This window comes from Myodes glareolus, chromosome 6, assembly GCF_982192425.1.
Source record: "Myodes glareolus chromosome 6, mMyoGla1.1, whole genome shotgun sequence".
Taxonomy (NCBI): Eukaryota; Metazoa; Chordata; class Mammalia; order Rodentia; family Cricetidae; genus Myodes; species Myodes glareolus.
The window spans coordinates 27581062-27599551 of record NC_142031.1 but is presented as its reverse complement, the minus strand read 5'-3'; the positions used below and the strand labels follow the sequence as shown (position 1 = coordinate 27599551).

At 46.9% G+C, this 18490-nt stretch overlaps 1 protein-coding gene across 4 annotated transcripts in view; it reads left to right on the top strand.

Annotated features, from left to right (window-relative positions):
* Window positions 1-18490, top strand: part of Sfxn5 (sideroflexin 5) — a 122676-nt gene that overhangs the window by 10449 nt on the left and 93737 nt on the right. For all 4 annotated transcript variants that reach the window (XM_048416367.3, XM_048416370.3, XM_048416366.3 and 1 more), the window contains exon 2: window positions 5983-6051. In XM_048416367.3, coding sequence (XP_048272324.3) covers window positions 5983-6051 — 69 coding nt within the window. The remainder of the gene's footprint in view (window positions 1-5982; window positions 6052-18490) is intronic.

Below are 18490 nucleotides of genomic sequence, written 5' to 3'. Positions count from 1 at the left end.
GCAGATGCCTCATCTGCTAATCGACTCAGTGAAGGGTCCTGCCGACACCCACTAGCTTGACCCCGTGCTAGTCCTTCCTGAAGAAGGGTGACTTAGAATCTGGGACCGGGGCTAGCAGGTCTCTCAGGCAATTTCTAGGCTGTACCTGGGAATGGGGGTAGCTTGGGGCTGCAGGGGGCGGGTGCTACCCACAGGGAGCTGACTCATCTCACTTGTGAAGAGAAAGGGAAGGAATTGGTTTCATTGACTCATTCTTCCAGTGAAGAAGAAAACCACCCGGTGTGATTGAGCAAAGATGGAGCTGAATTGGGGTGGCGGAGGAGGAGATGACGATACATTTTTAAGTACTGAGAAAGTAAAGTGAAATCAGACTCGGAAAGTAAAAACTACTTTCCATTCAACAGAGAGGGACAAACACAGCTAAAATGTTTTGAGACAGGGTTTCTTTGTGTGAAGCTCTGGCTGTCCTGAAACTTTCTCGGTAGCCCAGGCTGGCCTCAAACTCACAAAGCTCTGCCTGCTTCTGCCCCCCATATCCTGGGATTACGTGCCTGTGCCACCACCCCTGGCTGGAAACAGTGTTTTTTTTTTGACAAAACTCAGAAACACTGTTTATAAAAAGAACTGAGGCCAGCAACTAAGTACTGAAGCCGCTCAGTCCTGCTTCTCCATTTTTCCTGTGTGTGTGTGTGTGTGTGTGTGTGGTTTACGTGTATGTGTATGTATGTTTCTGCATGTAGAGACCTGAGGTTAATGTCAAGAATCATTCTCCATCATTCTCCCATCTTACTCTTTGAGCTAGGGTTTCTCAGTCAAACCACCTTGCTTTGGGATCCCCATCTTTGCTTTCAAAGGCTGGAGTTGTGTGTGGACCACCACACTTACCTAGCACACACACCTGAAGGCAAATGTCCCTCTGCCGATCCATCTCCCAATCCCCAAGAAACTCCATTCCCTGAGATCATGCTGACCGTAGCTGGAAGTTGGCTGTTTTAGTACTGTCAGCAAAAATTAACCATGCAGAGTTGGAAAGATGACTCAGCAGTTAAGAGTGCTTGCTGCTCTTGGTGGAGGACCCAACTTAACCTCCCAGCACTCACATGGCCCCTCCCAACCACCTGTAGCTCCAGTTCCAGGGTTTCTCTGTGTAGCTCTGGCTACAGAGAGTTCAATGCCCTCTGGCCTCTTTGCACATTTGCGTACATGTGGTGCACATAAATTCATGCAAGTACACAGATATACTCATAAACGAACACACACATATGTATATATACTTAAAAAAAGAATGAGGCATGCACATTTCCCTTCTGTGGTGCTTCCTGGGATAGGTAAGCATGCTACCACTGGAGGCAGGTCCTCAGCCCCAGCCTGTTCTGATTTTATTTATTTATTTTCTCATAGCACTAGGGGTCGAATCCTGAGCCTTAGACATGCTAGGCTCTACCACTTAGCTACATCCCTAGCTCCCATTGTATACTTCTGATTGGCAGATCCAAGCCACTCTGCTTCATAATCACCCCAAGCATCTAGTGTCACAGTGTTTCTGGTCCCAAGGCTGAACACTGATCTTAACTCTGTAGTTTTCATGGAGACAACACCCTGTGATCTGTCTCAGTCTGGACCTACGTCAACTCTTGTCCTGGTAACCTGACTCTCCTGGGCGTGATTGAGTGGCTTTGTTTCTATCTCAGCACACCGTTAGCAGGCCTTCTGTGCTGAATGTTCTTGCCTTTTTCTGGCAGACACCCTACCGTTCCCTTGCTGTGTAGTCCCGTTGTTGCAGTGAGTCAGGAAGACTGCTAGACTCAAGGGCAGTCCTCTGGGGGACCAGGCTGTGTGCTTAGCATCCCAACCCAGGGTGCCTTTTATGAGCCTCTATTTCTAAGCGCTTATTGAAAAGATCTAGAAAGGCCTTTACATATCTCAAATGTAATTGATCGATACAGAATTTTTATCTTCTCCATGACGGTAACATGCTTCTTGCTCTCGTTACCCTCGTTAGCCTTAGACTGTAGCTAGGACACTAGGCATCCCATGAGTATTCTTCCTCCCTCTCGGTGGTCAGCGAGCTTGGCTCTCTTTTAGCTGCTGGCACAGCATGGAGCACACAGTAGGTGTTCAACAGTGGATGAAAATCTGAGCATGGTGTGGGATTCCCCTCTGTATGCTATGACTATATTTTATTGCCATGGGTTATTAAAGGAGCTGTCTGTTTTGGCCAATGGCTTAGAGAAAAGCCAGGCGGGAAATCCGAACAGAGGTACAGAGAGAAAGTAGGCGGAGTCAGAGAGATGTCTTGTAGCTGCTGAAGGAGAAAGCCGTCAGCCTCTAGCCAGAACTTTACCAGTAGGCCACAACCGCATGGCGATACACAGATGAATAGAAATGGGGTTAATTTAAGATGTAAGAGTTAGTTAATAAGAAGCCGGAGCTAATAGGCCAAAGAGTGTTCCAATTAATATAGTTTCTGTGTGATTATTTGGGTCTGAGCAGTTGAGAAGTGAACGAGCAGTCTCCTTTGACATGGGTATCGCTTTCTGACCTCAGTCTTCTCCGTGGGCTCAGTGACCTTTGCCACCTCTGGACCACAGCCCATAGCTCCTTGCACATGTCCCCTGTTTCACCCCGGGAAGAAACCAGAAGAGATCTGGGTGTTTCCGGTGTGCTCTGTGACGTCTTTGAGCTCTGGTCAGGGTGTTTGTTGTTTGTTGTTGGTTTGCTGTCTGCAGTCAGTTCTTGATGGCTCTCAGCAGCTGCAAGGCCTGCACAGTGTGCTCTTCCCAGGCCTGGTTCAGCAGCCATTTGCAGAGGTCTGCAGAGCAAATGCTTTATTTGGGACCCCACCCCCAGCCCCATTCCCTACACATACACAGTGGCTGTGGTAAAGAGGCACGGGCGACCTCTGGAGGTTGAGACAGGATCGAGACAGACCTCAGGGTGACTCCGAAGGTGGAAGTGTCGTCTGGGGTGTCTTCCAGAAGTCACATCTCTCGGGCCATACCCTTCTCACCTGCACCCGTGCTCATCCGCATCTCTCTCAGCCTGCTGTTCTTTCTGATCCTGCCTTCATGTGGTAGCTGCGCTCGGCCACCGTCCCTTCGGGAGGGTTGCTGCCCAGTCCCCATTCACTATATGTCAGGTCTGTCTGGGAAGCCAGGAACCAAAGAGGGAGAAGAGGGTCAAGTGTGTCTCTCACTGTGGCGGGAGGGATGGCTAGAGCATGTGCTGGTCTCGTCAGGGACCAGAGTTCTGTTCTTGGCACTGCATGGTGGCTCACAACTGTGTCACTCCCGTTCCAGGGGCTCCGATGCTCTCTTCTAGTCTCAAGCACTAGACATGCACGTGGTACACATGTGCGCAGGCAAAACACTCGTACACATAAGATAAAATAAATAATTTTTAAAAAGAAAAATGCATTATTTAGCTTACCAGCTTGTACTTTATATCCATTAAAATAGAATATTACCTTTTTATTATTTATTTATTTATTTTGAGGCAGGGTCAAACTATGTAGCCCTGACTGGCCTAAGACTTCTTGTGTAGACCAGGCTAACCTCAGACGACTCCCAGTACTGGGATTAGAGGTGCACGTCACCACACCAGCTGGTCTGTAGTCTGTTTATGTCACCTCCTAGTTCTGAGCAAGGGGCGCTTGCAGCCACCCTTGTCTAGAGGTGACCAGAAAACCTGGAAACACAGCAGAGCGGATGCCACTGCCAAGGACATCTTTAATCTGGAAGGAAACAAAGCAGTAGCACCTGCTTGTCTGGTCGTGTGGTTGCACCACACATTTAGGTATTTTCTTTTTATCCCAGCTGCTTGAGAGTAGGTTACATTCATTCCCTGCTTCATGCTCCAGGGCAAGAACTCTGGTCACTGTGCTCAGGATACTTGACTTGGATACAGTATTTATTATTATTATTATTTTAATAATTATTATTTTAATATTATTTTTATGTATATGGGTGTGTTTTGTGCATTAATGTCTGCACTGTTGGGTCCCCTGGAACTTTAGTTATGGATAGCTGTGAGCCACCGTGTGGGTGCTGGGAACCGCATCCAGGTCCTCTGCAAGAGCAGCAGTGTCCTTAACCTCTGAGCCATCTTTCCAGCCACATTACCACTTTCTAGAACCACAAAATATATTAGTTTCATCTTATCCCTTCTCTGTGCCAGCCCTGAAATAAGCCACTTCCTGGGGGGAAACCCTTGTTTTTTTAGAGACTGGATGTCATTTGGGCCTTTTGTTCGTCTTTTTGTATCTGTGTGTCTTGGTAGAGTACTTGCTTAGCATGCCTGACGCCCTGGATTTGATCCCAGTGCCACAAAAAGGAATCCATCCTTCTCTGTCTCCTTCCTTATTACGTTGGGCTCTCACCGATGCATGCACTTTATGAAATCAAAATCATTTTTAATATCGTAACTGTCACTTGAACACACGCGCTGACGTGGTGTTCACACTTAGGAACCGTCAGTCCATTCATGGACAGTGTAGTGGGGGCTCTTCTTGTATTCTCAGGGATGAAATTTTGCCAGGACGGTATGAATGAACATCGTGTATGCATGTCTCAAGTGAAGACAGTTCCAGCCCCTCGGGCTGTGGGAGGTTAGGAAAGAGCATCTCTGACTTAAGATGGTGCTGAGGCTTAGTCTGGTCTCTGCTTTGCCCCAGGGGTGGGGTGGAAGTAGCTGTGGAGGAGCTGCCCCTGTACAGGCATGGCAGGTGGGCAAGAAATGGAAGTCAAGAATAGCTTTGGAATGAGACCCTTGACATCCCTCAGGGACCTTGCAGGGTCTTTCCCGGGAAGAGCAAGGACTGGAGTCACTGAAGAGCCCTGGGAAGCCCTGAGTGGGATGAGTGGAGCAGGCCTGTTTCCTTCTCAGTGCAGAGAGTGGTAGGAGCCGTGCTCTATGGAGGACTTTGGGGCCAAGCCCAGAGCGCAGTGAGGCATGAACCCCCCAGCGCTCGCGTCTTGCCCCTTCATCCTTGAGCCAATACCTTCTCTTTTTCTTTCTGAGCCCAGTCTTGCCCTATTGGCTCTGTCCTCAGGCAGAAGGCCCAGCAGCCCTGTTGCTTGGTTCCCTTTCATCGTGCTTGAATGCCTGTGGCCTGCTTACAACAAAGCCCTCCTTTTCCAGGGCCCCTGTTCCGCACTTCACTGTGACAACAGGGCAGCGAGCTGAAGGAGGGTCTGGTGTGAGTTGGGACTGTCATGCTTGGGCTCTGCCTGTGGGGAGCTGCTCCCTGGAGGCAGAGCAGAACCTTGGAGAGGGGCCTGTGGGGACAGGCAAGCTCGCTCTCTAGAGTTCCTGAGCGAGGAAAGTGCCCGTGTACCTACCTAGGATTCTTGAGTGCTACAGAAGTGCCTAGACTAGATCTTGGAACAGGGGGAGGAAGGGGAAAACATGGGGGACACTTGGGGGAAAGGTTGAAGTCATTTTATCTATATCTATATATTTCTATATCTATATATTTAAAGATGTGTGTATCTGTGTCCGTGAAAGCGGCTACTCACAGAGGCTGGGAGAAGACATTGGATCCCCCGGAACTTAAGTTACAGGCAGTTGTGAGCTACCTGATGTGGGTGCTGGAACTAAATTCAGGTGCTCTGAAGAGCAGCAAGTGCTCTTAATGACTGAGTCATCTCTTCAGCCCCAGTCATGATTTTTTTTTTTTTTTTTGGTAGAGAAAGGGTCTTACTCTATAGCCCTGGCTATCCTGAAAGTTACTCTGTAGTCTAGGCTGGCCTCAAACTCTGCTTCTGAATGCTGGGACTGAAGGAGTACGCCGTCATACCTGGCGTCATGCTGTATCTTAATGGTCTCTCTGCATTGATTTTAGGAAGCTCCCAGCCCTGGGAGGAGGACTGAGGCCTTGGTGGCCTTCATCACTCACGTGGGGAATCCATGGTACTGTGGGTGAGGCCATCAGTGTCCTGAACTTGGGTACAGCCTCTGACCTCCTCTCCTCTCCTTCTGCAGACATCCTTCTACGGTCGCTTCCGGCACTTCTTGGACATCATTGACCCTCGAACACTCTTTGTCAGTGAGGTGAGTCACAGCTGGCACTCTCAGGGGAGGCCCCTGGCCTTTGTGTCTTGTCACTCTGGAATGTGCGGGTCCCCAGAACGGTTGAGGAGGTGAAGAGGGTAAGGACGTTCGAGGTAAAAGGAAAGTCATCCACTCTGTATTTGTCTAGCTCAGTCAATCAAGAGGGCATTCCTACATGTGCCGTGAGCCTTCTCCCATGGTTCCATTGGTGCTCACTGTACTCTTTAGAGAGAAACAGCATTTATATTTTTGAAAACCTCAACAATGTTACCAATTATGTCAATTATATACTTAGCACAAAAGTTCAAACAGGGCCCAAGGTGGGACTCAGCGATATAGTGTTTGCCTATGTGTGTAAGACCCTGGATTAGATTCCCAGTGTGGCAGGAAGGGGGTAATCAGGCAGTCTAGATGTGGTTAGCAGAGCAAACCTTTCACTATCCTCCGTGCTCAGTTCCCGTCTCTCCAAGGCAACCATTGTGCATGGCTTTTAATATCTAGTTTATTAAATATGTAGTTTATTAGTTTTAAAGGCATTATGTGCCTTTAAAATTGTGCAGATTAGTGTATCCCAATCAGTGAGTTCCAGCCCAATGAAAGATCCTGTTTTAAAGGAGGTAGATGGAAAGCCCAAGGATGGCTTGAGGTTGTCTTCTGGCCTCCATCTGGACACACACACACACACACACACACACACACACACATGCATACAAACACATGTGCAACTGCACACACAGGAACATCATATACACATACATTAAAAAAAAAAGCCAAATGCAGTGGCCTTCCTGTGTAAGCTGGGGAGGGGGAGACAGGAGGATCACTGTGGTGTTTACCAGTGCAGTAACATGGGTGAGTTCCCCGCTCAGTGAACTACCTGCCTCTAAACAATAGGTGGAAGCCAACTGAGGAAGGCACCCAGTGTTAACCAAGATCTGGCCTCCACATGCACAATGCACACACAAGCACATGCTGTGTACTTGTGTATGTGTACGAGCACAGTTGTACATGCATAAGCGTGTAAAGCATTCCTGTCATCTTTTTGTTTGTTTGTTGGTTGGTTGGTTTTGTTTTTTGAGACAGGGTCTCTCTGTAGCTTTGGAGCCTGTCCTGGAACTCACTCTGTCGACCAGGCTGACCTCAGACTCACAGAGATCCGCCTCTCTCTGCCTCCTGAGTGCTGGGATTAAAGGCGTGCGCCACCACTCCCTACACATTTCTGTCATCTTAATGCTGGCTGTGCTTTGTCAGAGCCAGTTCTCTCTGTCCCCAGCTCCTGTCAGCTTCTCATCCTGTTTGCCGTTTCCAGGCTGTAGTGCGTTAATGGAATTCCACAGCCACCTCTTCCCTCACTGGCATGCTTTGCCATTCACCATGTTGCTGTGTCTGTCGGTCAGTCATCTCGTAATGCTGAGAAGTTTTCCACTGAGTAAATGTTCAAGAATTTGTTTGTGCATTGACTTGTTTGTGGACATTTGGACCTTCCCCAGTGTTCGGCTACTCTGAATAAAGTTGCTATGAACGTCCTCTGTGTGAATGTATGCTTTCTTCGTTCTCTCTCTCTCTCTCTTTTGTTTTTGAGAGAAGGTCTCATTATGTAGCCCTGGCTGTGTTGTAACCAGGTTGATCTTGGGAACAAGATGGCTGGCTAGCTTACAAGGCAAGTGTGGAAAATAGATGTTTAACTTCTCGGGAAACTGTCACAGGGCTTTCCAAAGTGGCTCTCCCTGTGACATTCCCTTCAGCAACGCATGGGACTTTGAGTGGCTGCACTGCCACACATGATGCTTGCTATTATCTCTTGATCTTATCCAAAAGGCTGAGAAGCATTCAGTATTATTAAATTAAAAAATAATTCTTTGCAGAGGCAGCTTAGGAAGTGTGTCTTTTTGTATGAGTTTGAGAAATGAATGTGGGAATTCATATTCATATAAGATAGCACTCATTTATTAAACACATGCTGAACAAGACATTTCGTGCATTTAGTTTTATTTATTTTTTATCATTTTTTATTTATGTGTGTGCATATAAACGTGTATGCATGAGTATGTGTGTGCCATGTGTGTTCTGGTGCCTGTGGAGGCCAGGAGAGGGTGTCAGAGCCCTTGGAGCTGGAGTTACAGGCAGTCGTGAACTGCTGAATACAGGTGCTGGGAATTGGATTGAGTCCTCTGGAAGAGAAGCAAGTCCTCTTAGCTGCTGAGCCATCTCTCCAGCCCTGTATTTTTATCTTGTGTTACATTTATTTATTTATTTTATGAGCAGGTGTGTCAAGGGTGTGAGCTATAGCACAAGGTGCAAGAATTAGTCCTTGCCTTCTACTATATGGGCTCTGGGGATCGAACTCAGGTCTCAGGCTTAATGGCAGGTGCTTTTACTCACTGAGCTATCTCACCAGCCCTGAATGATTAAATTGACATATAACACACATCCATTTGCAGTTCCATGTCATGATTCTATCCCCATGTAACTCTGCCATGTTCATAGCAGAGTAAATATGTTGGTCCTTCTCAAATATTTGTCTTTTTTTCTATGGCGATTGTAAACGTTCCACATCCAGTAGCTTCTCAGCATCACAAAAATCTGCCCCACCAGCAGCTGCTGATACACATCCCATTCTGCAGGATGGAAAGTTGAGGCTCATGTGCACGCAGTGCAGCCCTGGGGCAGGGTAAGAGCAGGTACACTGGTCTGCAGACTTGGTGCTCAACAGGTTTGCATCCCTGTTTAGAAAATCGAAGTTCAGCTGGGTGGTGGTGGCACATGCCTTTAATCCCAGCAAGTGGGAAACAGAAGCAGGTGGATCTTAGTGAGTTCAAGGCCAGCCTGGTCTACAAAGCAAGTTCCAGGACAGCCAGAACTGTTACACAGAGAAACCCTGTCTCAGAAAAAAACAAAACAAAACTGAATTTTGGCTAAGATCACCCAGGCAACAGCAGAACTGAGCACAATCTCTGAGTGCCCTGTCCACTGCAGCTCCTCACTGAGCCTGGAGAGGTGGTCTCCTGACTGCCAGGGCTGCCCTGCACCTCTCTGCCTGGCAGTAGCTCACAGACCCCGGGGTGGAATTGCTTGCAAACCATGTCTTCAAATGATGTTGTCATTTGCTGTTGGTTTTTTGTTTTGTTTTGTTTTTTGTTTTTGTTTTTGTTTTTTTTTTGGAACAGGACCTGGAATTCACTAGCCCAAGCAAAGCTTCAAACTCATAATCTTCCTGCCCAGGTTCAGCTCTTATATTTTGAAAGACACCAAAACATTTGTGTATCACTAACTCAAAGGCATGGTGGGAGAAGGTACAAGACTTTCTGGGTACATGGCATTGGGACCCCTAGTTATATGAAGTGTGGGCATAACCTGATATGTGGTTTCCTACTGTACCTAAGCAAGAACATAAGGCCTGGATATTTTGCTATCTGGTTTGATTGGCCTTAAAGGTTACCATCCCTTAAAGGCCAAGGCCACTGCACACCTAGGCTTTGGCTGTTTTTCTATAATGGAGGTGACTGCATAAACATTTGGGAGAGCACCAAACTTGAAAAGAAAGCCCGCTTTTCTGGCTCCGTAATATTTTATCCTAAAAAGTTTTATGACTGTCATAGTTAGGATTCTATTCCTGTGAGGAGGCACCATGACCGTAGCAACTGTTATAAAGGAGAGCCGTTCATTGGGGCAGCTTACAGTTTGGGGGCTTAGTCCATTATCCTCATGGTGGTGCCATGGTGGCATATATGATGTAGGTGTTGATTTCATTGGTTAATTAATAAAGAAACTGCTTGGCCTGATAGGTCAGAACATAGGTGGATGGAGTAGACAAAACAGAATGCTGGGAAGAAGGCAATGAGGCAGACGCCATGACTCTCCTCTCTGAGACAGCCGCAGGTTAGAATCCTCCTGGTAAGCCACCACCTCGTGGTGCTACACAGATTATTAGAAATGGGTTAGATCAATATGTAAGAGATAGCCAGTAAGAGGCTACAGATAATGGGCCAAGCAGTGTTTAAAAGAATACAGTTTCCATGTACTTATTCTGGGTAAAGCTAGCAGACATGGTGTTGGAGCAGGAGCCGAGAGCTCCGCACTTGATCTGCAGGCAGCAGAAGTGACTGTGTGCCACACCAAGTGCAGCTGGAACAAAGCCCTCAAAGCCCACTCCCATGGTGGCACACTTCTTCCCACAAGGCCACACTACTCCAACAAAGCCACACCAAATAGTGCAACTCCCTTTGGGGGCCATTTTCTTTCAAACCACCACCTTGTCCAAACCCAGATACAGTCATAGTTCTGAAATCCCAACAGAAATGCCACTTGCTTGGTGTGGAGTCTATGGGGGCTAGTGCTTAACTTAAGGCTGGAAATGTTGTCGGTGGCCTATGGGTCTGGCGGGGAATGGGTTAGGGGACTTGGGAGCCCCTTCATTGCTCCTCGGATGACCATGAGCAGGGAGGCTTTGGGAACAGAGGAGGTGCTACAGGACCCGATGCTCCTCGTGCTAGGAGCTCACTTCCCTCCTCCCTCCTCCAGGTTGCCTTCCTCCCTCCTCCATGGTGCCCTCCTCCCTTCTCCACTCAGCATTTCATTTGCTGTTGCCCTTCATTATCTACATCTTGCTTCAAATCTTGCCTTTTTGCTATTTTTTGCTTATTTTGATTTTCCTCTTTTTCTAAAACAGGGTCTTGTTATTTAGTCTAGGCTAACCTGGAACTCACTCTCTACTCCTCCTGCCTCCGCTCCCTAAATACAGGGATTCCAGGCATGCACTGCCGTGCCCAGTGGAATGCTTACATTTAAAAGACTACAACCTTTTATACATTACCAACCTATTTAGGGCTGATTTCTTGTATTAATTAATAATAATCAAACCGCACACCTCCCTTTCCCATTAGCAGTTAAAATGTCAAAGCAACTCAAACACTTACTAATTAGAAGTTAACCCAGGTAATAGCAATTTTCAAATGTTCAAACCGTACACAAACTCCATCCTTATAGAGATCTGATAGGGGATCTGCCTTTCCCGTCCCTGCCACAGCAGCGTTGGGGACTGTCTCCAGGAGCACATGCCAGCCTCTCAGGAAGTTAGTATTCTCAGAAAATCTTGACTCCCTCCCTCCCAAGTCTGCAAGGACCCTGCGTGAACCTCCAGGCCAGCAAGGCAGTAGCCTAAACCCTCACCAGAAGCAAAGGTAGTGAGAGGAGTCTCTAACTTTAGTGTGCTCGGCTGGGCTGCGGGACACATGGTATGCCAGGTCCCCCATAGACTAGAACTCACGTCTAAAGGACTCTGTGACTGGTGTCCAGAGGGAAGGTGGGGTGTGACTGCTTGGTTGGAGATCTGAGGGTGGGAGGACAGTAGAGGACACGAGAAGGTGGCTGTGCTAAATGAAGGTCCCCAGCAAGGGAATGATCCCGGGCAGCTTGAGCCACCTGCAGTCCCAGATCTGAGGCAGTCTTGGAGTCTGTGGATAGGATCGTCTTCAGAAGGTTTTGCAGCTGTTGGCTTGCAATTTATAACTGGCCAAGCTTTAAAAAGATTCCAACCCTTGTATGTGTAATGAGGCGGAGGCAATTTTATCCACCGTAATTTCTCTTAGGGAGAAGGCTGTCTTTGTTCTCAGAATGCCTTGAACAAGGCTTCAGAGGAGGAGGAGGTGGCTCTGCTTGACAGCGGGAAAGAATTGTGTGCTTGATTCTAAAAGGGGAGAGGTGGGGGATGGAAGAAGAGGCCCAAACTGGGGAGGGGAGCAAGAAGATGGGTGAGCTTTGGAAGACTGGCATATGAGGTGCACAGTGAGATGCGGCTGAACTCTGCTGATCTCATTCCATGCTGGAGAATGTTCTAACACATGCTGTGGTCCACTCCGTGACTGCCCCAAGGAATCCTTGGCACAGTCAATATGGTTCCTGAAACCACTGCAAGATTACCTGGGAGTCCGGAGGACTGAGACTCCTGTGCAGGGCACAGTGCACAGCATCCAGCTCAGCAAGGGAAGCTTGCAGAAACGCAGGAGCGATGTCCCAGATTTCCATGTGGGCTACGACCTCTGAAGGCAGGGCTGTGCAAATGGCACCTATGCTTTTGTTTTATTTGGGGAAAGGGAGGCAGACAGGCCATGTTAGTCTGGAGCTCAGGATATAGCCAGGCTGACCACAAAACTCATGATGTAGCTGTCTTGGGGTTTCTACTGCTGTGAAGAGAAACCATGACCATGGTAACTCTTATAAAGGAAAACATTTAATTGGGGTGGCTTAAAGTTTTAAGAGGTTTAGTTCATTATTGTCATCACAGGAGACATGACAGCATGCAAGCAGACAAGATGATGGAGAAGAGCTGGGAGTTCTATATCTTGATCCACAGAAGTGAACTGTCTACCATGCATATATATACGAGCATATACGAAACCTTAAAGCCCACTCCCACAGTGACATATTTCCATCAACAAGACCACGTCTCCTCTTAGTGCCATTCCCTATAGGCCAAGCATTTAAACGTGAGTCCTTGGAGGCCATAGCTATTCAAACCACCACTGTAGCTGATGCTACCTTTGGACTTCTGATCCTCTTGCCTCCACTTCCAAAGTGCTAGAACTACAGACAGGTGTCTTCCCCCATCCATGCTGATTTTTGCCATTGTTATTTTGTTGTTTTGAGACAGGATCTTACAATGTCTTGGCTGGCTTGGAACTCACTATGTAGACCAGGCTGCCCTTGAACTCACAGAGATCTGCCTGCGTCTGCCTTCTGAGTGCTGAGATTAAAGTTCTATAACACCAAATTTGAGGATTTTTTTCTTTTTAAAGACAGTCTCTCATCTTGTAGCATAGACTGTCTTGGAACTCATTGTGTAGCCCAGGCTGGCCTTGAACACATAATAATCTCCTTGCCTTTGCCTCCCAACATGAGACAACACACCTGGGTCTAAGTTCTTCTTAATTTTGTCTTAAGGTGGCATGAGTTGGCTATTCTTATTTCAGTCATCACTTAAAGGTTAACATATGATCATCTTGAAAAGAGAGAGTGCTAGCCAAATGGTATGATATATATATTTATATATATGATATATATGTGTGTATGCATATTCAAATGTATATATGTGTTTTTATGTGTATGGGGATTTTGCATGCATGCATGCCTATGGATCTTGTGTTTACCTGGTGTTTACAGAGTTAGAAAAGGGGCATAGATATTCTGGAACTGGATTTACGGACAGTTCTAAGCCACCATGTGGGTGTTGGAAATTGAACATGGGTTCTCTGGAAGAGAATCAAGTGTTCTTAACTGCTGAACCTTCTCTTCAGTCCCAGAAATGTTAATAACACCCACTCAGTACTAATATTAATATAGTAATTCAGAACTATGCTGAGTGCAATGTAGGTTAGAATAAATAACTTCAGTGGGGGAAATGGGGTGTTGGCCTATGCCTGCAATGCCAGCACTTGGGAGGTGGAGGCAGAAGGATCAGGGATCCAGTCTGGTCTCAGGTACGCGAAATCCTGTCAAAAACAAGCAGACAAACATCGGTGCTGGAGAGATGGCTCAGTTTTCTTCCAGAGGTCTCAAATTCAGTGCCTAACATCCATGTTGGACAGCTCACAGCTCCCTGTATTCCAACTCCAGAGGAGCCTGTGCTCACTCCTGGTCTCTATGGGTACCCCTATACACATGCACATACATAAACACAAACACATACACACAAAAAAGAGTAAAAAATTAAGTATACAGCAAACAACTCCAGTTACCTGCTGGTGCTGGGACCTGGGGCTGTCACTGTGGGAGTAGGGAGAGGCGCCATGTGGTGCTGCTGCCTTTGAACCATGGGCATCAGTATGAAGCCAGGACTTCACACCATGTGTACATACACATACTTCTAATTCCCAGCTTCCTGGTTGTGCTCACTGGAAGGGTGGAGATGTGGCACACTGGCATTCAGTGCCTGGGTTCTAAAGGCCATTACACGAGAACACGTAGGGCTCATTGAGAGACAGTGAATCCAGGTTTGCGACAGGGAAACGTAAGGCTCATTGAGAGATGGCAAATCCAGGCTTGCGGCAGGGAATCATAGGGTTCAGTAAGAGACGGTGAATGCAGGTTTGCAGCAGGGAATCATAGGGTTCAGTAAGAGACTGCGAATCCAGGTTTGCCACCGCGGATCATAGGAATCAGTAAGAGACGGTGAATGCAGGTTTGCGGCAGGGAACACGGCTGTGGAAAGCATGAGACTGCTATGGAAGTGAGAGACGCGCACAGTAACTGGAAACACTGTCCCTGTTTGGACGAATTTGGCCTTAGAAGGATGGACAGGTTCTAATATCCCCCAAACAGAGAGAAAACACGTCCCCAAGGGCTGGCAGGATGACTCAGCAGCCAAAGCACTTGCTGTGCAAGTCTGGTGGTCTGAGTTCAATCCCCGGGTCCCAATAAAAGTGGAAGAAGTGAGCCAAGTCCACACAGTTGTCTCCTGACATCCACACACGCACCATAGCATGTTCCACACACAATGATAATATATAAAATTTATAAAAAGTCTACAAGTCCAGTTACACTAAATGTGGGATTAGGGGTGTTGATGGCAGTCACTGTCGTGTTATTTTACCCCCATATTCATAACTTAAGGGGAAAGAATTACTTTAGCTCATAGTGTCAGAGGCTTCGGTTCATGGTCCACGCCTCCCTCAGTTCTGAGTTGCTGAGCATGTGGTAGAGGCTTCCTACTGGTAGGCATCTCTGGGTCCCCAGCACGATGGCTACCCCCACTCATATTAGGGGCAGCGTTCCCTGGCTTTGAGAATTCTCTGGAAGCAGAATGCTCACAGAAGTGCTCAGAGTGTGCTTCCCTAGTCTCTCAGGTCCTTCTGGATCTAATAAAGCTGTGGAGCAACCTGGTGAACTTGTTTAGACAGCAGGTTTAGATCAAGTTCACTGGGGACACTAACACTGGAAAGTAGGGGTTCTCAGAAATAGGGCGTTAATTTTCTCTAAAGCATCCCCTGCTGGGGCTGAAGACATGGTCAGTTGGTAAGGTGTCTAGCGTAGAAGCAGGACCTGAGTTTGGGTCCCCAGCACCCCCATACAAATCTGGGTGTGGTGTCATGTGACTGTAACCCCAGTGCTGAGGAGAGGGTCCATGAGCTCAGTGGTCAGTCACTGAGGGCTCCAGGTTCAGAGAGACCCTGTATCAAAGTAAGGTGGGAGCAATAGATAAAGACACCAGAAATTGACCTCTGAGCTATATATACACACACATACACTCAACCACATGTACTCACATACCCATCCCACTACATTCACATTTACACACACACACACACACACACACACACACACACACACACACCTTGCTTATTTAGCTATTAGGAAGATAAAAAGGTATCTTTTTGAAGAGGTTGGAGCCATCTTTTGAGACAGATTTTCTTCATTTTTTCTCTTCCTTCCTTCCTTCCTTTCTTCTTTTCCTTTTTTGTTTTTTTTTTGTTTTTTTTTTTTGTTTTTTCAAGACAGGGTTTCTCTGCGTAGCCCTGGCTGTCCTGGAACTAGCTCTTGTAGATCAGGCTGGCCTCAAACTCACAGAGATCCGCCAGGCTCTGCCTCCCGAGTCTGAGATTAAAGGTGTGTACCACACTGCCTGGAACACCCCCTTTAACTGGGTCCCAGCTTCTTAAGCTGGGGGTTGTGACCCCCATAGAGGGAACTGAATGTGGAGTTATGAAAAATTCGACAAGAAAGGTCCATGAATGGATAAATCAAACCTGCGATGAATCCAAGGTGTTATTGTCTCAGGCACCTTTGCTGCAGACTCAGGTCTGAAACCCGGCAAGCACACTCTGTACTGTTCACACCCATCAGACCTCATACCAGTCAACGCTGCCCAAAACACCTCAGCTGAGATTTGAGACTCTTGTATGCTACGAATCTCCACGTTGTTTCTGGAAACACAAAGTGTTCCATTTTCAGAGAATCCTAAGTTTAATCATAAACACAAAGACTTCGCATTTCCCTGCCTCCATTTCTGGGCATGTGAATGTCACAGGGCGTCTCTGGGACATCTGAGAATGTCTGACTTAAACGTTGCTGTGTGAGGCCTGGGAGGATGGCGCAGTTAGCAAACTTCTCCCCACACAAACATGAGGACTGAGTTGAGCCTCAGCAGCCATGTGAAAAGCAACCAGTTCAGTGGATGTGTTTGTAAATCTGGCACTGGGGAGGCAGAGACAGGCAGATCCTTGAACTCACTGGCCAACCAGCTTGGCCTACCGTTAAGGTCGGCCAGAGACTGTCAAAAATCAAGGAGGAGGGCTTAATGGCGCTCAACGAGGTCCTCTGGCCTCTACACACACACACACACACACACACACACAGGCACACACACACTTTTCTGCACATATGTACACATATAAAATTCCTTTTAGAGTTGATTGAGCTTCACTTAAAAACGATTAAATTTATTAGAAAGAATATGGTCAATATATAATCTATGTATTAACAAATGCTTAAAAATTAAAAGTTATTAAATGAATTTTGGTGGAATTAGAACGTTCTCTAGGAATTTTTGAAATGGCCTAAAACATACTTTTGCCATTTTGCAGTATGTATTTCTGTGAAGTGGTGATCTCAGCATTACTTATGAAATCAAAATGTCTGTCAGCTCTAGAAACAGTTGAAGATGTTCTGCTTTCTGTAAAGCAGACATCCAGCCATGATTTATTGTTGGTGTTATTAGGTTTTGGTCTTTGGAGAAAGCTTCACTATATAGCTTTGGCTGGCCTGAAATTCATTATGTAGACCAGGATGACCTAGAACTCACTCTGCAGATCAGGCTGGGCTGGAACTTGCAGCAATCCTCCTGCCTCTGCCTCCTGAGTGTTGGGATCACAGGTGTGCATGCTGTGCCCCTCTGAGACTTAGTTCTTTATGCAAAAACAAACACCTTCATCTCATTAGTGTGCAAATTTGCTTTCATCTTTAATAAATGGAAAATTATTTGTATATAAAATTGTTTTAAAACAAATTTCTTTTTTAAATTAACATTTTAAACATTTTATTTTATAGGTATGGAAGCTTTGGCTGCATGTATGACTGTGTACCACACATGTACATGTGTCTCCAGGACCAGAAGAGGGCATCAGATCTCCTGGAACTGGAGTTAGGCAGTTGTGAATCATCACGTGGGTGCTGGGAACCAAACCTGGGTCCTCTGCAAGAGTAGGCAGGGCTCTTAAACACTGAGCCATTTCTCCAGCCCCTCTCTGTTTTTCCTCTTTGAAGACTCATTCTGAGGGGTTGGGTGGGAAGCGCCCAGCTCAGCAGCACCGATGCTAAAACTACAACTTTACAGATCATCATGACTCCTGCACAAGGATAACGAGCAAATTTATGAAGCATCCTATTAGAAAGGAGAAAACCACATTCTACATAGTAACCCGTCACATGTCATGCTGCACATTTACATGTTTTTCCATTACTGGCCTTTCAGATGGGTTCAGGTCTTTCAAAAAATAAGTTACATTTTAATTTAGTGAGTGTTTGCGGTGGTGGAGGGAGAGAGAATATGTGTTTATGTGCCACCGTGCAAATGTGAGGTCAGAGAGCAATTTTGGGAGTTGTTTTTGTCCTAAGGTGTGGGGCCTGGGGATTAAACTCAGGTAGACAGGTCAGGCAGTAACTGCCTCTACCTGCGGAGCCACCTCATTGGCCCTCTAGTGGTACTCTTAATTTTAAATTCCCAAGGGGCTGGAAAGATGGCTCGCTGTGTAGGGGTGCTTACTGGACAAGTACGAGGACCTGGGTTTGAATTTCAGAACTCACATAAAAAGACAGATGTGGATGTGAGCCAGCTCTGTCAGAGGTAGAGATGGAGTACTCCTGGGGCTTGTTGGCCACCAGCCTAGATCCAGGTTCAGAGAGAGACCCTGTCTAAAGGAATAATGGCAGAGAGCGATAAAATAGGACATTTGGTGTCTTCGTCTTGTCTCTGTACATGTACAGGTGCAGTAATACACCACACACGCACACGCATACACACATGCATGCACACACACACACACACACACGCACTCACGCACACACACCCGTGCACGCGCACACACAGTCTTGTTACAAGTTAAATTTTTGTTTATTTGCTTGCAGTTTTGTCATACCTAGCACACTGAACACAATAGGTGCTGGGAACCGAACCCAGCCCTGTGTTAGCGGCAAGTGCTCCTAACTACTGAGCTATCTCTCTTCTGCTTTTGATCAAAGTGTTTCTGTGGCAGCGATAGAAAGGCGACTGGAACACCCCAAGAGGGGTCTGGAGACTGCTTGCAGTGCCGGTATCTCTGGCCCTAGGTCACACACACAGACCAGCCCCCGGGCGAGAACCAGCTGTTGAGTAGTCAAGGCAGGGAGTGGCATAAACCTTGGGCTTCCTACCAGCTGTGGACCCTACTGCCTATTGGTTCTCCCATGC